This window comes from Natator depressus, chromosome 8 (genome assembly GCF_965152275.1).
Source record: "Natator depressus isolate rNatDep1 chromosome 8, rNatDep2.hap1, whole genome shotgun sequence".
Taxonomy (NCBI): Eukaryota; Metazoa; Chordata; order Testudines; family Cheloniidae; genus Natator; species Natator depressus.
The window spans coordinates 40,049,818-40,068,685 of record NC_134241.1 but is presented as its reverse complement, the minus strand read 5'-3'; the positions used below and the strand labels follow the sequence as shown (position 1 = coordinate 40,068,685).

The 18,868-nt window shown below is 50.5% G+C and overlaps 1 protein-coding gene across 2 annotated transcripts in view; it reads right to left on the bottom strand.

Moving 5' to 3' along the window:
• The window catches only part of DELE1 (DAP3 binding cell death enhancer 1), a 73,388-nt gene that overhangs the window by 53,276 nt on the left and 1,244 nt on the right, over positions 1 to 18,868 (bottom strand). For both annotated transcript variants that reach the window (XM_074960819.1, XM_074960818.1), the window contains exons 2-8: positions 18,236 to 18,362; positions 9,298 to 9,418; positions 8,629 to 8,764; positions 8,039 to 8,182; positions 5,432 to 5,493; positions 1,787 to 1,904; positions 1,084 to 1,226 (exon numbers count right to left, since the gene is read on the bottom strand). In XM_074960819.1, the coding sequence (XP_074816920.1) occupies positions 1,084 to 1,226; positions 1,787 to 1,904; positions 5,432 to 5,493; positions 8,039 to 8,182; positions 8,629 to 8,764; positions 9,298 to 9,418; positions 18,236 to 18,362 (851 nt within the window). The remainder of the gene's footprint in view (positions 1 to 1,083; positions 1,227 to 1,786; positions 1,905 to 5,431; positions 5,494 to 8,038; positions 8,183 to 8,628; positions 8,765 to 9,297; positions 9,419 to 18,235; positions 18,363 to 18,868) is intronic.

Below are 18,868 nucleotides of genomic sequence, written 5' to 3'. Positions count from 1 at the left end.
ACTCATGCAGCCTTAGCTTTAGCATCTCCCGATGGGAAGGTGTTTGACTCTGCAGCCCTAACCTTCCCTCCTAGGAGTTTTCTGGCTGGAATAATTAACAGTTTCCATTTACGTGTACAATACCTCCCACTAGAGTCCTGCAGCGGGACTGGAATCCTGTGGGTCCTGCAGGACCCGCTGCGATAATAGCAGGAGTGGGATAAAAATTCAAGGAACAATGTGGGAGCGAGTGAGAGTGAGTACTGCAGGGCGGGATGGGAGCAGGATTAAAAAACAGTCCTCCATCACCACAAACAAACACCCCAGCCAGCAGTGGTTGCTCTCTGGCCCCCAGCTCTGAGGGAGAGCCCCCATTGCCAACCTATCTACGCCTGGAGATGGCGGCGCGTGGGGGCTTCCCATCCCCTTTGCATGATAACACAGTGGCTCTTCAGCCATTTGCATGGAGGGTTAGAGGTTTCTAATCCCTTTGCGTGAAGAAGGGAAGATGCTGGGGTTGCTCATCTCCTCGTAGGAGTGCATGAGGACTCTGACCCCTCTGTATCAGTGATTTGGGCTGGTTGGGCGGTCCCCATCCCATTGCATGGGGATCTAGGGAGTGGGTGGATGCTGGTGGGGAAACATCTGCTGAGCGCAGCACATCCAGCCATTGCAAGGACAGTTTTAGAGCCCTGCAGTGGGACTGGAATCCTGCGGGTCCTGCAGGATCCACTGCCACAATAGCAGGAGCGGGATAAAAATTCAAGAAACAATGTGAGCGTGGGTGGGAGTGGGTACTGCGGATCTGAACAGGAGTGGGATTAAAAAAATAGTCCTGCACAGGGCTCTACTACCTACCCCAGGATTTCTGAGGGCCCCCACACACACCCAAGGGTTGCAGGGTGCCCCTGCGCTGACAGGCATTCATTGATGCACACAAGGGTATAGATGGGATCGGTGCCTTGCTCCCTGAGGCAAGGGACCTTGGAGCAAAGTGTCTCACAGGCACTCCCTCTCTACCACTGCTCCTACTCATGCTGCTACTCAGCCTCCTGGTAGTGCAAGTGTGTGTGTGAGGGGAGGGCTCTGCATGCCACCAGGTACCTTTGCCAGGTCTTTCTCCGTGCCTCTGCCATGCTCGTAACAAAGGCCCACGTTGAACTGGGCTTTGCTGTAGCCCCGATCTGCTGCCAGCTTGAAGCAGGAATAGGCTGCCCTGTCGTGGCCATTACTCACACTCTCAATCCCTGGGGAGGGAACAGTGCATGTTCAGCAAAGCAGCACAAAGGCATCAGGCAGGACAGAATCATGGAGCTCATCGTGTCCCACCCATAGCAGCTTGCCTCACTGCACCCTGCAAAGTTTGCCAACTCTTGGCCCCACCCCATCTCAAGCCATGGAGTTTAGAAGTCGGGAGGGACCAATGACCCGGCCCTATGTTAGGGGAGGGGTTCTCTAGCCTCATCACCAGCCTCTCCAATGTTCCAGGCTCCCTGTCATTTCATTTCCCAGAATTCATTGCAAAGCTGGGTGAATTCCAGTAAGAGGTGGCACAGAAGACTCTGCAAAGGCTGACAATGGTTGCAGGAACCCCACCCTCTGGACAGGTAACGGGGCCGTGACAACAGCCAACTCACACAAAGAACACCTGGGAACCATTACTAGTGCTGCAGATTCCATAGACTACAACAGCAAGAGGCTTCCCAACATATTTGAGGTCCTCCAAAAAGGAGAGGGTGTGTGGGTGTCCCTGTCTCTATTCCTGCTATCTGCAGTTTAGGACATAATGAAGCCTGGTCCACATTACCAAGGATATTGAGTGCAATGGAAACGCTGACCCGGAACACCTGCTGCAGCTGGGTAGCTGCTTCCTCCAGGCGTTCCTGCTGTGCTGGCTTCCCCTGGAGAGTGGAAAATGACAGCCCCTAAGAAGGAAGAGAATTAGAGGAGTGTTAGCAAGCCCCCCAAATCTCATGACAGCTCCTGTCATGGCTGCCAGAGCACCGTCCCCACATTAGGGCCACAGTATACCAAACCAGGTTGTCATGGCGTTTGTGCTCTAAGATAGGGGTCTCCAAACTACGGCTGGCCCGCAGGCCAGATTCAGCCCGGGGCTTCCATTTGTCCGGCCCTCCCACCAACAGGGGAGAAGCGAACAGCTGAGTAGGCACGCAGAGCAGGCAGGGGAAGGGGCCGCCGGCAGCAGCTCACACAGGGCGGCAGCACAGCTGAGCTGTGCAGAGGGGTGAGTGCCTCTGGGAGCCAGTGTCCCCCCCAAAAAGGGAGCAAACTTAGGGGAGAGTCGTTGCTGCAGCTGAGCAGGTACAGGGAGAAGCAAACAGGCAGGCTGCAGCTGAGTAGGCACGCCGAGCAGGCAGGGGGAGGGGCTGCCGGCAGCAGCTTGCACGGGTGGCAGGGGTAGCTCAGCTGAGCTGTGCGGAGGGGTGAGTGCCTCTGGGAGCCAGTGTCCCCCCCAAAAGGGGAGCCAACTTAGGGGAGAGTTGCTGCTGCAGCCGAGCAGGCACGGACCCCTGCCTTAGAATAAAAATACAAGCCAGATGCTTAATTACATCGCCAATAAATGGAGAAAAGAAAATGAAAATTAACAATTTCATAATGGTTAAATTTTAACTACAGCACTAATAGAACCAAACAGTCCCAACCAACAATGGGAACCTGGAGCTTCTCCTACCAAAGTACAGCCAAACTTTCAACCTTTTGTCATTTTCTTCAGCAGAGCAGGCACGCCTAGCAGGCACAGGGAGAAGAGAGCAGGCACGAGGCAGAGCAGACCCAAAAAGGGGAGCCAACTTACAGTACCTGCATCGATTAACTTTTAAACCTGATTTAGAATTTAATGCAACACTGACACAGTAGAGTAGTGTTGTTTTTTTAACGATTTTGCGTACATTTTCGCATATATTTAATTTCTTTCACAGTCACTTTGGCCCGCAAAGCCCCTTCAAATATCTAATATGGCCCTCGTCTCATAAAGTTTGGAGACCCCTGCTCTAAGAGGTGACAAAAACCTCCCTACCCAGTCCCATCAGGCTAGGGAGCTGTCTCAACACACCCACAATGCCACCCTGCTCAGCACCCTCAGGCCGGGGAGTCGCATCGAAGTGCCCCCAACCGCAAACATGGTCCTCAGGCCAGGTAAGCCACGTCAACGCTCCCCTAGCCCACCCAAACAGCCCCTGCAAGCCAGAGGTTCCAGCTCAACATTCCCCGGGTCCCATGCACGCTCCTCAGGCCAGGGGAGCCACATCGACGTTCCCCTAACATGGTGCCAGCTAGACCCTTCTCCAGCCCGGAGCAGACCCCTCAGGCCAGGGGAGTGCTGCGCCACCTCTTACTCAGCAGCAGCTCCGTAGAATCCAGGAGAGCCCTGAAAAGGCAGTCAGTAACCCTCCCACACAGAAATACATAGAATCATAGAATATCAGGGTTGGAAGAGACCTCAGGAGGTCATCTCGTCCAACCCCCTGCTCAAAGCAGGACCAATCCCCAACTAAATCATCCCAGCCAGGGCTTTGTCAAGCCTGACCTTAAAAATATCTAAGGAAGGAGATTCCACCACCTCCCTAGGTAACACATTCCAGTGCTTCACCAACCTCCTAGTGAAAAAGTTTTTCCTAATATCCAACCTAAACCTTCCCCACTGCGACTTGAGACCATTACTCCTTATTCTCTCATCTGCTACCACCGAGAACAGTCTAGATCCATCCTCTTTGGAACCCCCTTTCAGGTAGTTGAAAGCAGTATCAAATCCCCCCTCATTCTTCTCTTCCGCAGACTAAACAATCCCATTTCCTTCAGTCCCTCCTCACAAGTCATGTATTTCAGTCCCCTAATCATTTTTGTTGCCCTCCGCTGGACACTTTCCAATTTTTCCACATCCTTCTTGTAGTGTGAGGCCCAAAACTGGACACAGTACTCCAGATGAGGCCTCACCAATGTTGAATAGAGGGGAACGATCACGTCCCTCGATCTGCTGGCAATGCCCCTACTTCTGTTGGCAATGCCCCTACCCCTGCTCCTCCCGTTCCCAGGTCAGGTTCAGCAGCATAGGCAGCATCTCCCTTCAGCAAACATGGAGCAGCCCATTTCCTGGCACTCTAAATCACTCAAACTTAAATAGCCTGTCAGCTAAATAAATCAGCTCCCTCCTCCCCCATTGTCCTTGTTTTATGGCTTTTTCCTCACTTCCCTGCTAATTAGCAGCATCCCCTAATTTGCCTAGTCAGGAGAGGGAGGGAGCCAGGCTTAGAGTAATTGTTTCCTAGTATCTATGATACAGTTTGGTGCCACCAAGTGGCAGCAGTGCACGCTTCATCTAATTTCAGATTAGCTGCATGCTACTATTTACAATGCAGTTCAAATCAGGAGAGGAAGGATGGAGAGGCCCCTTCTCACCCAGCACGTTTGCTTCCCACCGGTCAGTCAGAGCAACTCTCAGTCAACAGAAATATAGGGATCTTTTCACTCCTGCAAGCCCTGCAGAGCTGGCCCAGCCACGGAACAGGGAGCTGGGTCTATCCCTCAGGACTCTGCAGAGCCAGGTCAACCACAGGGGAGGGAAAAAACAGTGCAGAAGTATGTAATTAAAGATTGTACAATAATACAGATACAGGAAGGGGTCTTGAACTAAGGCAGCCTTGATTCTGATATTTCCTAATATTTTGTGCTTGAGTTTGCAACCTTAATGTTCTTTGAGTGCACTTTGTGTGATATGTACGTACAATGGGGTCCTGATCAATGTTCCCTCTAATTTTTTACATCCATGTGCGGAATGAATTTTGTTATGTGCACTAATATGGAGGTGATGTGTGGCGGGGTGGGGCTGAGGGGTTCAGTGTGAGAGGAGCTCAGGGATGGAGCAAAGGGTTGGGGTGTGGGCTCTGGGGTGGGGCCTGGGATTAGGGGTTTGAGGTGCGGGAGGGGGCTCAGGGCTGGATCAGAGGATTGGGGTGCGGGGGGGGGGTGAGGGCTCTGGGGTGGGGCTGGGGACGAGGGATTTGGGGTGCAGGCTGCTGTAGGGGAGTGGGGCCGTGGGAGAGGTGCCTCTCCCTGCTGCAGCCCTACATGCCCCCTACCTCTCTCCTCTCCAGTCCAGGACCCTGTGGCTGCGCACCTGCATGGCCCTTGATAGCCTGCTGTGCGGCCATGCAGCTTAGAAGGAACTTAGGTCCTGATCCTGACTGGGCCCTATTGGCAGCGTGTTCCCACAGCACTAGTGTGTGTGCTGTGCAGACTCCTAGGGCAGGATGCCACTACACACAACCTGTGGAAAGGGGGCAGAAGTGCCATAGCTATGACTCCTGCTCTGTGACCATGACTCTCCCAGGACACGGTGCATCAGTCAGGCTGTACTGGAAAGAGCACTGACTATGTGCTTTGGGACAAGCTCCTTCTAAAGCCAAATATTCACAGAGAAAGAAAGAGACTGTACCTGTGCACTGCAGTGGGCTGGCCCCAGGCTGGTGTTGCAGCTCTCAGGGAATGGACGCTCCCCTGCAAGGAGAGATCAGGGTAAGGCATGGGCCTGAGACAGACCAGGAATCCTGCAACCCCTCTGCCTCCCTCCTTCCACTCCACCCCACTCTGGAGAATTGGATCCTATCCCTGTTCTGCAACAAAGTTCCTTTAGGATGCTAGGCAAATCACTGCAATCAAACTTTCACACTCATTGCATGTTCCTCATTTCCTGGGTGCCTTATCTGAGCCCCTTGGGTCTGATTTGCAGAAGCTCTGAGCGCCCACAGCTGTAACTGAACTCAACAGGTGTACATATAAAGTGCTATGTAATGCTGTGTACTCTAAAAATCAGGCATCCAAAATTAATGAACACGTTTGACTTTAATCTTCCTGTGCCTCATGTGTAAAGCAGAGATAATAACCCCTGACCGCCTCACAGGTGTTGTGGATACAAACTGGACTGTGAAGTGCTCAAACACTGGAGTGACAAGTGCCAGGAAGCAATTAATTCTGCTGTGTTCGGTGTGGGGTTTGGATGGTGGCAGCAAATAAGACAGAGGCTGCAGTAAGAATATGTACTGAACAAGTAGCCAGCCATTCAGTGAGCACCTTCCTGTAGCAGCATTCTGGATTATGTCACCAGCGTCCCTCCTCGATGCACCACTGCTCCAGGGCACAGCCTCACACTCCTTGACATCAGGAACTGGAACATATGCTCTAATTCCAACTGGAATTATTTTGGGGAAGTCTCTGGCCTGTGTTATACAGGGGGTCAGACTAGATCAGTAGTGGGCAACCTGCGTCCCATCAGAGTAATCTGCTGGTGGGCTCTGAGATGGTTTGTTTACATTGACCGTCCGCAGGCATGGCCGCCCGCAGCTCCCAGTGGCTGCAGTTCGCCGTTCCTAGCCAATGGGAGCTGTGGCAAGTGGCGTGGGCTGCAGGGACATGCTGGCCGCCACTTCCCACAGCTCCCATTGGCCAGGAACGGTGAACCGCGACCACTGGAAGCTGCGGGCAGAGGTGCCTGCAGAAGGTCAATGTAAACAAACTGTCTTGAAGCCTGCCAGCGGATTTCCCTGATGGGACACATGCGGCCTGTGGGCCGCAGGTTGCCCACCACTGGACTAGATGATCACAATGGTCCCTTCTGGCCTTGGAATTTACGACTCTATGACTCCTCCGCTTCTTAGTGACATCATCTCTCCACATGGAGAAACTGCCATGATGGGTCATCTGGATTTATGGCTTATTACAACGATCTGTAACCCATTAACACCCTCTTTTTGTCTTATGAGTACAGGGGGGATAACAGGCCACTTCACCTTGAAAGGTTTAATACAATCTGTGTTAATGACTTATGCTAAACAATCTGTTGACCTTCCATTTTGCTGTGACACTGGGAGTTAATTTCAAGGACCTGAAGAAGAGCTCTGTGGCTCAAAAGCTTGTCTCTCTCACCAGCAGAAGTGGGTCCAATAAAATATATTACCTCACCCATCTTGTCTCTCTAATATCCTGGGACTGACAGGGCTACAACAGCAAGACCCAATGATGGCTCATTGGCAGGTAACCCTCCAACACACACCACTTTCACTGCCCCTACAGCAAACCGTCAGGGGCTGCAGCTCTTCTGCAGGCCCACCCCACCCACAGCAAACTGACAGGGGCCCGCAGCGCTTCCTCTCCCACACCCCCAGCCCCCTAACGAACTGAGAGGGGCCCGCAGCGCTTCCTCACTCTCCCCACCACTGCCCAGCCTTGTTGGGAAAACACAGCTGTTTCCTTACAGCCCCTTGCCACGACCCTCACAGAGGGAGGGATTTGGCTGTGACGATGAGGCAGTTCTTCTGCTAGCACCCTTCTTCCCAGGCCCACATGTCTTCTTGGCAGATGCCTTCCCCCTCCGCTGGCACCCATACAGCCTCTCCTGAACAGCAGGAGCTCTTGGGGATGGGCAGAAGGTGGCACGGGGAGGTTGCAATCATGATTTCATTGTGTACAGGATTACTAGGAATCATAGTGGCACTATAAAGCCAAGTGAGATCCCAAGTCCCCACAGCTGTCTCAGAGAATGCAAAATCCGTCACAGCCTGAAAGCAGTTTTCCCAATGGTCAATTCCCTCTCTGTTAAAAACATGCACTCTATTTCCAGTACAGATTTGTCTGCTTTACTCTCCCAGCCAGTGGATCCCACTGCTTTTGATTGCTGCATTGGAGTCCTCCGCTCTCCAAAATCTCCTTGTGCACAACTAGCTGCTCATGATCAAAGTTACCTCCTAACCAGGGATAAGCTAAAAAGATGGGACTCCCTCCAATTCTGACTGTGAGGCAGGTTTCCCAGCCCTCTAATTGCTCTTGAGACTCTTTCCTGGACCCTTTCCAAGTCAACACCCCTTCTGAAGCAAGGACACCAAACTGGACGTAGAGTCCCAGGTGCCAAGGCCAATCAAGCCCACCCTCAGTTGCACCATAGGCTTCTTCCCCACCTCCAGGAGACACCCTGCACTCTGGGCTCCTTGAGACTCCCAAAAAATCCCTCTGCCTTGGGTACCCTGCCCCATACAGCCTGGGCTGGTACCTGTTTCTGGGCAGAGCTGGTGCTCTCCTTGCCTTGAGGGGATGCCAGGGGATGGATTCTCTAGCGCAGTGTCTGGAATCTCTCCCAGCAGGAAGCAGGGCACTTTCTGGTTACTGCAGCAACTGGATGAGCCTGCAGCTGGCACTGAAACACAGAAGACAAGCCCCAACACCAGAAAGCCATGCAGGATGCCACCTGTGGGACATGCCTGGGGTCGCCCCCTCCATGTTCGGCAGTGCCTGGGGCCCCCTGAGCATTTGCTCAGAGCTCTCCCATCTCTGAGCATGGGGCCAAAGGGCAGGAGAAGAGAGAACTCCACAGAGTCCAGGCCAGGGAACACAAGGAACCTGCTGTGTGTGTCTCAGCCCAGAAGGTGCCCAAGCCAGTGTGAAGGGATAGGATGTTTCCCAGAGACATGACCCCCAGGCTCACAGGACTTCACACCCTACTGGCTCCCAATTTCAGACTGACAGGTGCCTTCTGCACAGGGGAGCACAGCCCTCCCTGTACACTCACAGCACTCCCACAGCAGAGACCCTCAACCAACAGTCACCCTGGGCCCCTGTCCTCCTGCAGGAGGCAGAACTAACCTGAGTGCTGATGAGGCAGCAGAGAAGAGAGGAGCCCACCCACCCGGCAATGCCCATCCTCTCTTCCTGCCCCTGGCACAGGGCTCGGCCATGGGATCTGCCTGGCCAACTGCAGAGCAAGCACAGCTAGTGCGCCCTAAGGGAAGGAAAAGAAAAGTCAGAGAAAACCACCCCCTCCTTTCTCCCCTCCCTGCAGCACATAGCTCTCCCTTTCCACTGGGCGCTCAGACACAGCAGAGCATCCTGTCCACAGCTCCGCAACTACACAGCATCCCAGCCACAACTTCCCTCCACTCTGCCATACGCATCCTCTCCACAGCTCCCCAGCCATCCCTGACTCCCCACCCCATTCCCGCAGGGCATCCCAGGCTCAGCTCCCCACCGCACTACATAAGGGCATTCCATCTGCTGCTCCCCATCCAACCTCAGCTGCCCACCCCATTCCCACAGGGTGTCCACCCCACACACCTCTACAGGGCATCTGGGTCACAGTTCCACAGCATCCCACTGCCCACATCCCTGCAGAAGACATCTTGATCACAGTTCCCCCCAACCCCCAGGTGCAGCTCCACCAACTCCCTCCTCACAGGTGCCTTGGCCCTGCCCTTTATAGAGACATCCATTGGTCGCAGCTCCCTCCCCCACCACCAGGAGGAGACTATCTCGTACCCAGGTGAAGGCATCCAGGATTGTGTAGTGAGGCTGCAGGTTCAAGAAGGGTCGCTGCCCATTCCCTTGCTCCCAGCCATCTCGACCCCGTCCGCTCTGCCAGCCGGGTGAGAGTAAATAACTGGAAAACAAAAAATAATGTAAAACTCCTTTCCCTGCAAAACTGGGTGAGATAATGAGTTCTCTAGACTATAGGGGCCCAACCCACACCACAGTTAAGTCCATCAGAGTTTTCTGTTTAGATCTGAATTTTCAAAGGGCTCTACCATGCGAGGCAGACAAAGTCTGATTGGAGACCTGATCCTGGGTTTGCAGTGCAAATCTGAGGTCCATCAATGCAGGGGTTCAGGAAATACAGGACCCCACCCTCCCTGACCTGCTTTTAAAATTTTCAGGTTATGATGCTTTTGGCATAGACCTGGGGAAAAAACTATGGCCATGAGCCACAGAAAACTAGCACTGTAGGACTTCCTGATCCAAGCTAGTGTCAAGCACCAAGAACAAGTCTGGTAAGCCAATATTTCAAGTTACTGGACTTTATTCTGGTTCTCCCAGTGGTGTACTTAGCTACTGCACGCAACAATCCAGAGTGGAGACAGGAAGCCACTGCACATGTTCGTTAGTACTCTCAGTTCTATAGATCAGCCTGAAACTCACTTCAGATCAGGGGTTACGGGCACAAACACAGGGTCATTAGGTCAGGCAGTTCCCAGGATAAGGCACTCCCACCCATACACACCCAACAATGACCTGGCTCTGCTTATCACCTGTTGTAAAATGCACATGCAGAGTTAGATTGACTTGAAAATGTGAATGTCAGGTAAGGACCAGGAATAGACTGAAGAGAACAAATCTGGGGGCATTTGCACAGAGGTTCCTGAGATGCAGCCCCCTCAAAATGACCTATCTGCAAGAGCAGCGTGGCTTGAAAACTGGCCTGCCAGTTGAATGCCTGCACAGTGTGGGAAACTTAGCATCATTTAAGGGGATTCCCAAGCTATTAGGCCCCAAAGTGTAAGCATGAAATGGAGTGAACATGGAGCTGGTGTTGAAGTTGTGTCAGGAGAGCAGCTGCCAGCTCCGTTTCTCTGGAGGCTTGCTCCTGCAGGTACAGGGACAGAGCTGGCAGCTGTGCGATCTCAAGACCCCTTAACCCTGCTCCCAGGGAGCCAGCAGTAGGCCATGGGAATGAAACATAACCTCACCCCTTCCTACCCTTCCATTTTCTCTGTGCCCAGCACAGCTCCAACCCACCATTCCCATCGATGTCTCCTGATGCCCATGTCACAGGATGCATCAGGGAGCACTGCCAGCAGCAGGTGCTCCACACCTGTCAATGACATCTCAGGAGGTTCATGGCTGCAGCTGTAGGGATCAGAGCTTTAAAAACTTTAATGCCACTATTCACCAATTCTCCTTCTGTATCCCTGCCAAGCTGGGAATCCAGTGCTGCTGCTTGGCGGCTCCTGCCTGCACAGTACTAACTACAGCTCTGTTTTTCACTTTTCTTCCTTTAGGTGGCACTGCTTGGTGCACTCCCTGAGAAGCAGGGCAAGCAGTAGCAATTGGGCAGCGGCAGAGGCCACAGCAATTAGGGGCAGTGAGGGGATCCCAGTGTGAGGGTGGAAAGAAATACAGACAGGATAGATCTGGGATGGTGCCATGACTTGGACAGTCTCTGGTGCTGCCAATAAAGCTAAGCCGAGATGCTAGAAGGGCAAGGATTGCAGAGATGATCTCTGCAGCGGCACTAGAGGGCATCTGGCCATTTTCCTGCTCTCTGTTACTCCCCCCTATTCCTGGATTTCATAGTTGCAGCTGTTGCCAAGAGCACTCTTTATTGCCTGGGCTTGGCAAGAAAGTTCCAGTCCAGCCTTCCCAGGGCTTCTAGGCTCCTATGTGACTGCTGTATTACTCTCTGCAGGGCACTGTGCCTGAAGAGCATTCACAAACTGTTGCAGACACCTGCCTGGAAATTAAGCAGTGCCTCATGCCAGGAGCCCAATACACTCATGCTCCAGGAGCCGCACTGATTGCTGATTCCTTTCTAGGTGACGTCTGAGGTCCTACTGGTGACCTATAAACATGGCATAAAAACTCCACTCAGCCAATGCCTTAGGGCAGGGATGGCCAACCTGCGGCTCCAGAGCCACATGCGGCTCTTCAGAAGTTAATATGCGGCTCCTTGTATAGGCACCGACTCCGGGGCTGGAGCTACAGGCGCCAACTTTCCAATGTGCCAGGGGGTGCTCACTGCTCAACCCCTGGCTCTGCCACAGGCCCTGCCCCCACCTCATCCCTTCCCACCCCCTCCCTTGAGCCTGCAGTACCTTCACTTCTCCCCCTTCCTCCCCAGAGCCTCCTGCACGCCACAAAACAGTTAATTGGGAGGTGTGGGGAGGGAGGGGGAGGCGCTGATCAGTGGGGCTACCGGTGGGTGGGAGGCACTGGGAGCGGGGGAGGGGGAGCTGATGACGTATTACTGTGGCTCATGGGCAACGTACATTGGTAAATTCTGGCTCCTTCTTAGGCTCAGGTTGGCCACCCCTGGCTTAGGGCAATGAAAATGAGGATAAGTGACTGGGCTGAGTTCCCACACTGAAATGGCTTGAGTGCTGGGTTTCACCTGCTCCAGCAAACCTGCAATCTCTTCTCCACTCAGGACAATGCAGGGAATAGGAAAGTGGAGCAGCTGAGAGCCCAAAGGCTGAGCAGCAAACTGGGCAGACTGGGACGGGGGCAGAGGAGAGGGCCAGCTGCGCGAAGCAGAAGCATTGGTGAGGATCTGTTACCGACCATCAAATAAAACCAGAGGACAGATGGTTACTCCTATCTGTAATGTGTGGACAGAAAAACTATGTTGTTTTGAGAGGCCTTCAGTTTAGGAGACATGTTGGAAGGTGTCCTGCAGCCAGCAGTAAAACATCATTAGTTTCTAAACATTACAATTTTCTAACCAAAAGGACAACATTGGCTAACCCATCCTGGTTCAGTGGCAAAATCAAGGCAGCAATTAGAAAAAAAAAAGCAATATATAACAAATGGCTAAAAGGGGAAATAGACAATCATTATATATCAAAAGTTATGATGTGCAGAAATATAAGGGAATCTAAAGATGGAAAAAATCCATGGTTGACAGGACTTCATATGGACAATATGAAGTAATTTTTTAAAGTATATTAGATACAAAAGTATCCAAGCAATGGTGTAGGCCTGGAGATGGTAAAATTGTTAATGACGATGCAGATAAGGCAGAAGTGTTAAATAAATATTTCTGTTCTGTGTTTGGAAAGAAGCAGAATGACACACTCACATAACATTAGGATGAGGAAGTACTTTCCAGTACATTAGTACATTAAACTACATCTACTAAGGACAGATATTTTTAAATCAGCAGGCCCAGATAACTTGCAACCAACAATCCCAAAAGAGTAGGCTGAATATATCTGTGGCCTGCTGATTTTATTTTTTAACAGATGTTAGAATACTGGGGAAATTCCAGAAGACTGGAAGAGTGCTAATGTTGTGCCAATATTGAAAATGGGCAAGGGGGATGATCTGGGTAACTATAGGCCAGTTAGTCTAACATTAGTCCTATACAGAATAATGGAAATGCTGAGATGGGATTCAATGACTAAAGAATTAAAGGAGGGTAACACAATTAAGGCCAGTCAACGTGGTTTATGGAGAATGGGTCTTGTCAAGCAAACCTGGTTTCATTCTTTGATGAGATGACAAGTTTGGTTGATACAGGTAACTGCATAGATGTAACATACTGGTTTTTGTATGGAAGCAGTTTGACTTAGTACCACTATGATATAATACACCCCTATGTTCACACCCAATACACTACTGTAATAATCTTTGTTCAAAGTATGCCCTGTAAGGTATCATTTGAAAACTCATAATTTTCCAGTCAGTATTACCCTGATAAAATGTGTGACAACATTGTATATGAAGTTCTAAGATTCCCCCGTATGATGTTATTAAGGCTATGTCTATACTAGCACTTTTGTCGGAAAAACTTTTGTCGGTCGGGGTGTGAAAAAAACACCTCCCCTGACCGACAAATTTCACCGACAGAAGCGCTGAAGTGGACAGCACTATGTTAGTGGGAGACCCTCTCCCGCTGACATAGCTACTGCCGCTCGTTGGTGGTGGTTTAATTATGCTGACGGCAGAATTCTCTCCCGTCGGCATAGAGGGACTACACGGGAAGCATTACAGCTGTGCTGCTGTAAGGTCTATAGTGCAGACATAGCCTAACACATGTTCCAAATCCCACAGCTCTGCCCAGGCAGAAGTCAGGTCTGTCCTAAATAAACAAAGGAATGTCTGCTTGGCTTAATTTGGATTTAAGTAGTAAACAGAGTCATCAAGCAGTGAAAGAAAACAAAAGAAGATCAAACATTTGGGGGAAAAAACAGCAGGAAATATCCTTCCATACAAACTCTTCGTCTTCTGGGTCTTAGCTAGAAATGTTTTTCAAGAGGGGGTACAAACTATAAAAAGGTGGGACAAACATCCTCTCTCTCGGCCTTACCATTGCTTTCTCTGCACCTGAAGAGACAAAGGAGACAGCTGTTGGATTCTGGGGGAGGGCCCCGACCTATGAGTTTGGTCAGTAAGACTGCTGAAAGCATGTGATGAGAAAACTTTGTTTTGAATCTAATATAGTTTGTTAAGTTGGGCACCCAGATAGCATTCTACCTTTATTTTTCTTGCAACCAATTCTGACGTTTACACTTCATTACTTATACTCACTTACAATCTTTTTCTCTGTAGTTAATAAACTTGTTTTACTGTTTCATCTAATCCAATGTGTTTGTTGAGGTGTCCGGGGACACCATATGGGGTAACAAGTTGTGTACGTATTATTTTTTCAAAAGAAGAACAGACTCAATATATTCACTGTCCAGGAGATGGCTGGACAGTACAGACATACGCTTCTGGGGGAAAATCTGGGACTGGGAATGTGCTGGACTCACCCTGTGGACTCTTTAAGGCTGGTAACAGCCAAAGGGTGGCTGGCTGGCTGGCTGCAGCAGCACACACAGACATAGCTGGGAGTGACTTACATACCGCAGGCTGTTTGTGAGCAGTCCAGGTTGGTGGCTCCAGCAGCAAAGCAGTGTAAAGGGCACCCCAGGTTACAGGGCAGGGGTGACATAGATTCTCATTGGTCTGGACTGTACCTTGGTATGTCACAACACTCTGATTTTAAAATGAGCACTATACAATATCAAGCAACACTAAAAGGATTAAGAACTGGCTAATTGACAGATCATCCTGGAAGGGGGTATTTCTAGTGAAGTTGTGCAGGGATAGGTATTAGGCCCAACACTATTCAATATCTTTATAAAAACCAGGAAGAAAATATTTAAAAAAAAACAAAAAACAGCTGATCAGATTTGAAGATTACACAGAGATTGACAAAGTGGCATATAATGATGAGGACAAGGTAGCCATACAGAGTGACCTGGATCACTTAGTAAGCTGGGACCATTCAAATAGAATGCTTTTTAATACAGCCTGTCATAAACATACAGCTAGGGGTAGCCTAGAATTCCTCCTTACCTGTAAGGGGTTAAGAAGCTCAGATATCCGGGTTAGCACCTGATCAACAGGACCAATGGGGAAAGAAGATACTTTAAAATCTTGCGGGGGGGGGGGGGAAGGGTTTTTTTTGTGCTCTTTGTTTGTGTGTGTGTGTGTTCTCTCTTGGGACTGAGAGGGACCAGACAGAAATCCATCTTCTCCAACCCATCCTAATCCAAGTCTCTAATATTGCAACCAGTATAGGTAAGCCAGGCAAGGCAGATTAGTTCTTTTGTTTTGCTTGTGAATTTTCCCTGTGCTAAGAAGGAGGTTTATTCCTGTTTTCTGTAACTTTAATGTTTTTTCCAGAGAGGAATCCTCTGTGTTTTGAATCTGAATACCCTGTAAAATATTTACCATCCTGATTTTACAGAGGTGATTCTTTTACCTTTCCTTTAAATAAAATCCTTCTTTTAAGAACCTGATTGATTTTTCCATTGTTCCAAGACCCAGGGGTTTGGGTCTTTGATCATTTTGTAACCAATTGGTTAGGATATTATTCTCAAGCTTCCCAGGAAAGGGGGTGCAAGGGCTTGGGGGGATTGCTGGGGGAAGAGGAACTCCAAGTGGTCCTTTTCCCTGGTTCTTTGTTAAATCACTTGGTGGTGGCAGCGTTACTTAAACCCAAGGTACAAGGGCGAATTTGTGCCTGGGGAGTTTTTCACCTAAGCTGGTAGAAATAGGCTTAGGGTGTCTTTCGTGTGGGTCCCCACGTCTGTACCCTAGAGTTCAGAGTGGGGAGGGAACCCTGATACAGCCAAATGGAAAGTTATACATGTAGGAAGGAGGAACGCAGGTCAGACCTACAGACTAAGGAAACAGGGACTCTGACAAGGATTTAGGGGTCATAGTGGACACGTAACTCAACATGAGCTCCCAGTGTGATGCTGTGGCAAAAGGGCTAATACAGTCCTTGGAGATATAAACATGAGTGTGGAGAGCAGGAAGATAATTTTATCTCTGTATAGGACATCGGTGAGACAGATATGGAATACTGCATCCATTTCCAGTGTCTGCACTTTAAAAATGATGTTGAAAAAAGGATGCAGAAGAAAGCCACAGAATGATGTAAGGGCTGAAGAAAATGCCTTACAGTGCCAGACTTAAAGAGATCAGTCTGTTTAAGGTTATCAAAACGAAGACTGAGAGGTGACTTGATTTCTGTGTATTGTCAAGGAGACAAAACACTGGGTCTTAAGCACTCTTTAATCTAGCACAGAAAGGCAAAACAAGAACCAATGGCTGGAAGATAAAGCCAGGCACATTTAAAATAGAAATACAGGACAAATTTTTAAGACAGTGAGGTTATTAACCATTGAAACAAACTAGCAAGGAAAAGAAATGGTGAATTCTTCATCTCTTGATGGTTTCAAATCCAGGCTGGCTGCCTTTCTGGAAGATGCTTTAGCTAAATACAAGTTGCTGGGCTCAAAACAGAGATAACTGGGTGAAATTCAAGGGCCTGTGTTGTACAGATCAGACTACATGATCAAATGGCCTTAAAATTTAGACTCTGTGAAACCCAGGGCCATCAGCAGCAGAACTGTGGTGGGGAGGAAGTGGTGGCAGGGGGATACAGACAGTACCAAGCATGCGCCGGGGGAGAAACACATGGAAACTCCTGCAACGTTTTAGCAACCCAAAGCTTTGCTTGGGCTGGGTGGACCTTTCTCACCCTGATTTCTCTGGGATCATATCAGTTTCAAAATTCAACCTTAAGCACTATTAAATTTTGAACCCCTCACCCTCTGTTCCAACTGGGTTGGAGAAGCAGCCACTCTATCCCTCCCCTAGCCCTGTCCTGTTCCCCTAGGACACCTATTTCTTCCCCCCACACAGGGACCACCTGACTGGGCCATAAGGACCCCATCACCTAATCCTGCATCAAGGCCAGTGAGAAAGGTCCTGGCCCCACAGCACTGGATCCCCGCCCTCATCAGTTGAGAGCACCTGAGCACCCAATCACCAGCAGCAAGCACAAGTTGTATGTAAATTCTAGTCCTGCTGGTAGTTTGCCAGACTACACCTGCTGGTGTGCTGGTGACATGCCCATTGCACCGAGCCACTAGGCTCAGCCTTCAGGCCAGCAGTGCTCAGGCTTGTTTTCCAAGCCTGTATAAAGCCTTAAATGGGTCAGGCGTGGGGGGTTGATTTGGGAGAGCCACTGTGAAACATTTACATTGTTTCCAGGCACTCAGACAGCAGCTTCACATCAGCAAATCACCATCCTCCAGGAGATGAGGCAAAGGGCAATACAGGAGGGGAGGGGAGGGGAAGGGAGGAGAGTGTGTGAGGCACAAAGCAGCTGTACTAGCACTGGGTGCCATTCATCACTGCTGGGGGGAGCAGCATCAGGCAAGCACTACTCTGGTGTCTAGCTCTACTCTGAGTAGGCAAAGTTACATGACAAGGTGGCAGAGCTCCAGCTTCACTGCAGCTTTGGAGCAGCACCCACTGCAAATGGTGGTGATGAAGTTCCTGTGTAGACATGGCCAGGGTGCAGCACAGGGAGATTGACAGTGTGGCACAACCTGACTCATGCTGCAGCACCAGTATGGCTCACCAGTGGGAATGCTGGGGAAGAGGGCAGGAATTCACCCTGACCTTGGGCCTGCACAGGCTGGCCAAAGGGGTTCCAGAGTACCATGGAGACCTCACTCAGTCAAATGCATGCTACCCACACTGAACTCTGGAGTGTATGCAAAGGGTTTAGCTAGAACACTCTCCCTAGTGTGGACATCTGAGGCAGAAGGGGAAGAGATACGGGGAGAGGGCACTACGCTGAAACTCCTGCCTGGGGCAGGAGGGAGAAAGATACGAGATAGGGACCTGGGACCAGAGGTGAAGCTGAGTTAGGTTATAAGAAGGAAAAAACAGAGAGAAAACCAGGACCCGGATTAAAAGACGATGACTTCAGCAATTCCTTAGATCACCATCAGGAAAAGGGATTTCATGTTGCAGTTCCTGAGAACAGGGTGGCCTTTGGAGCATGTTTGCTGCTGTCTTCAACACTGACTGAGGTGAAGGGATGGTATGACCAGACCAAACCAAAATGGGAATATCTCCAGGACGCCCCTTTATACTTCTTGCCTTTGGCTAAGAAGTCCAGTCCACGCAGACCCCAAAAGCTGCTTACCTGCTGCCTACAGGCATAGTGGGCACTGAGGACTATGACAGAGCCCTCAATTGCCTCTCCCCCAACACAGAATAAGACATGTAGGCTATGCAGGTCTTTCCCCTGTTCCCTGACCCTCATTCTGCATTCTAGCTGGGTACTGCACTGTAGGGGCTACCCAGGTCTCCTCCCTGCTTCCCCCATCAGAAGGCTGACCATCCTCACCTCTGTTCAGATGGAGTCTGTCCAGCACTGAGCGCTGAGGTGGCGTTCCGGAGCTCCTCATTGCCAGGGAGGGTTGGGATCCCATGGACAGAGCTTGAAGCATTCAGCACATGGAGACGGTGAAGGGCTGCATGTGGAGTTAGGAGAGGGGAACAATGCATTGGGATTCTGCTTGGAGGAGATTCCAGACACTCCAGCATGTAGCTCAAGGACAGAGCAGCCTCCCCAGCATTAGGACATGCTCTGTCCCCTCAGGAACATTGGGTTTGGCTATATAGGGGTGTCTGTGCTGCCTCACTGGCATGCATTCTGCTCCACAGGGAGCCAGAGACCCCATCCCCTTCAGGAGTGAACTGATGCTAGCACAAGGAAAGTCAAGCCCCCATCTCTAGTTATTTGGGGAGCAAGCAGCCTGAAGTGGAAGCTGTCGGAGCATTTCCAGTCTAATCCCCACTTGGTGTTGAACCTCCAGGAACACTCTTGTTTGGGGCAGAATTTCCCAGCCTCAGCCTCCATCCAAAGGGGAAGGATGGATTGCCACCCAAACTGGCTCAAGCAGGGTGGGCAGCGGCTGCTCTGTTATGCTTCTGACGTGGGGGTCATATAGCTCCCTAAAAATGGGGTATTTTGAAT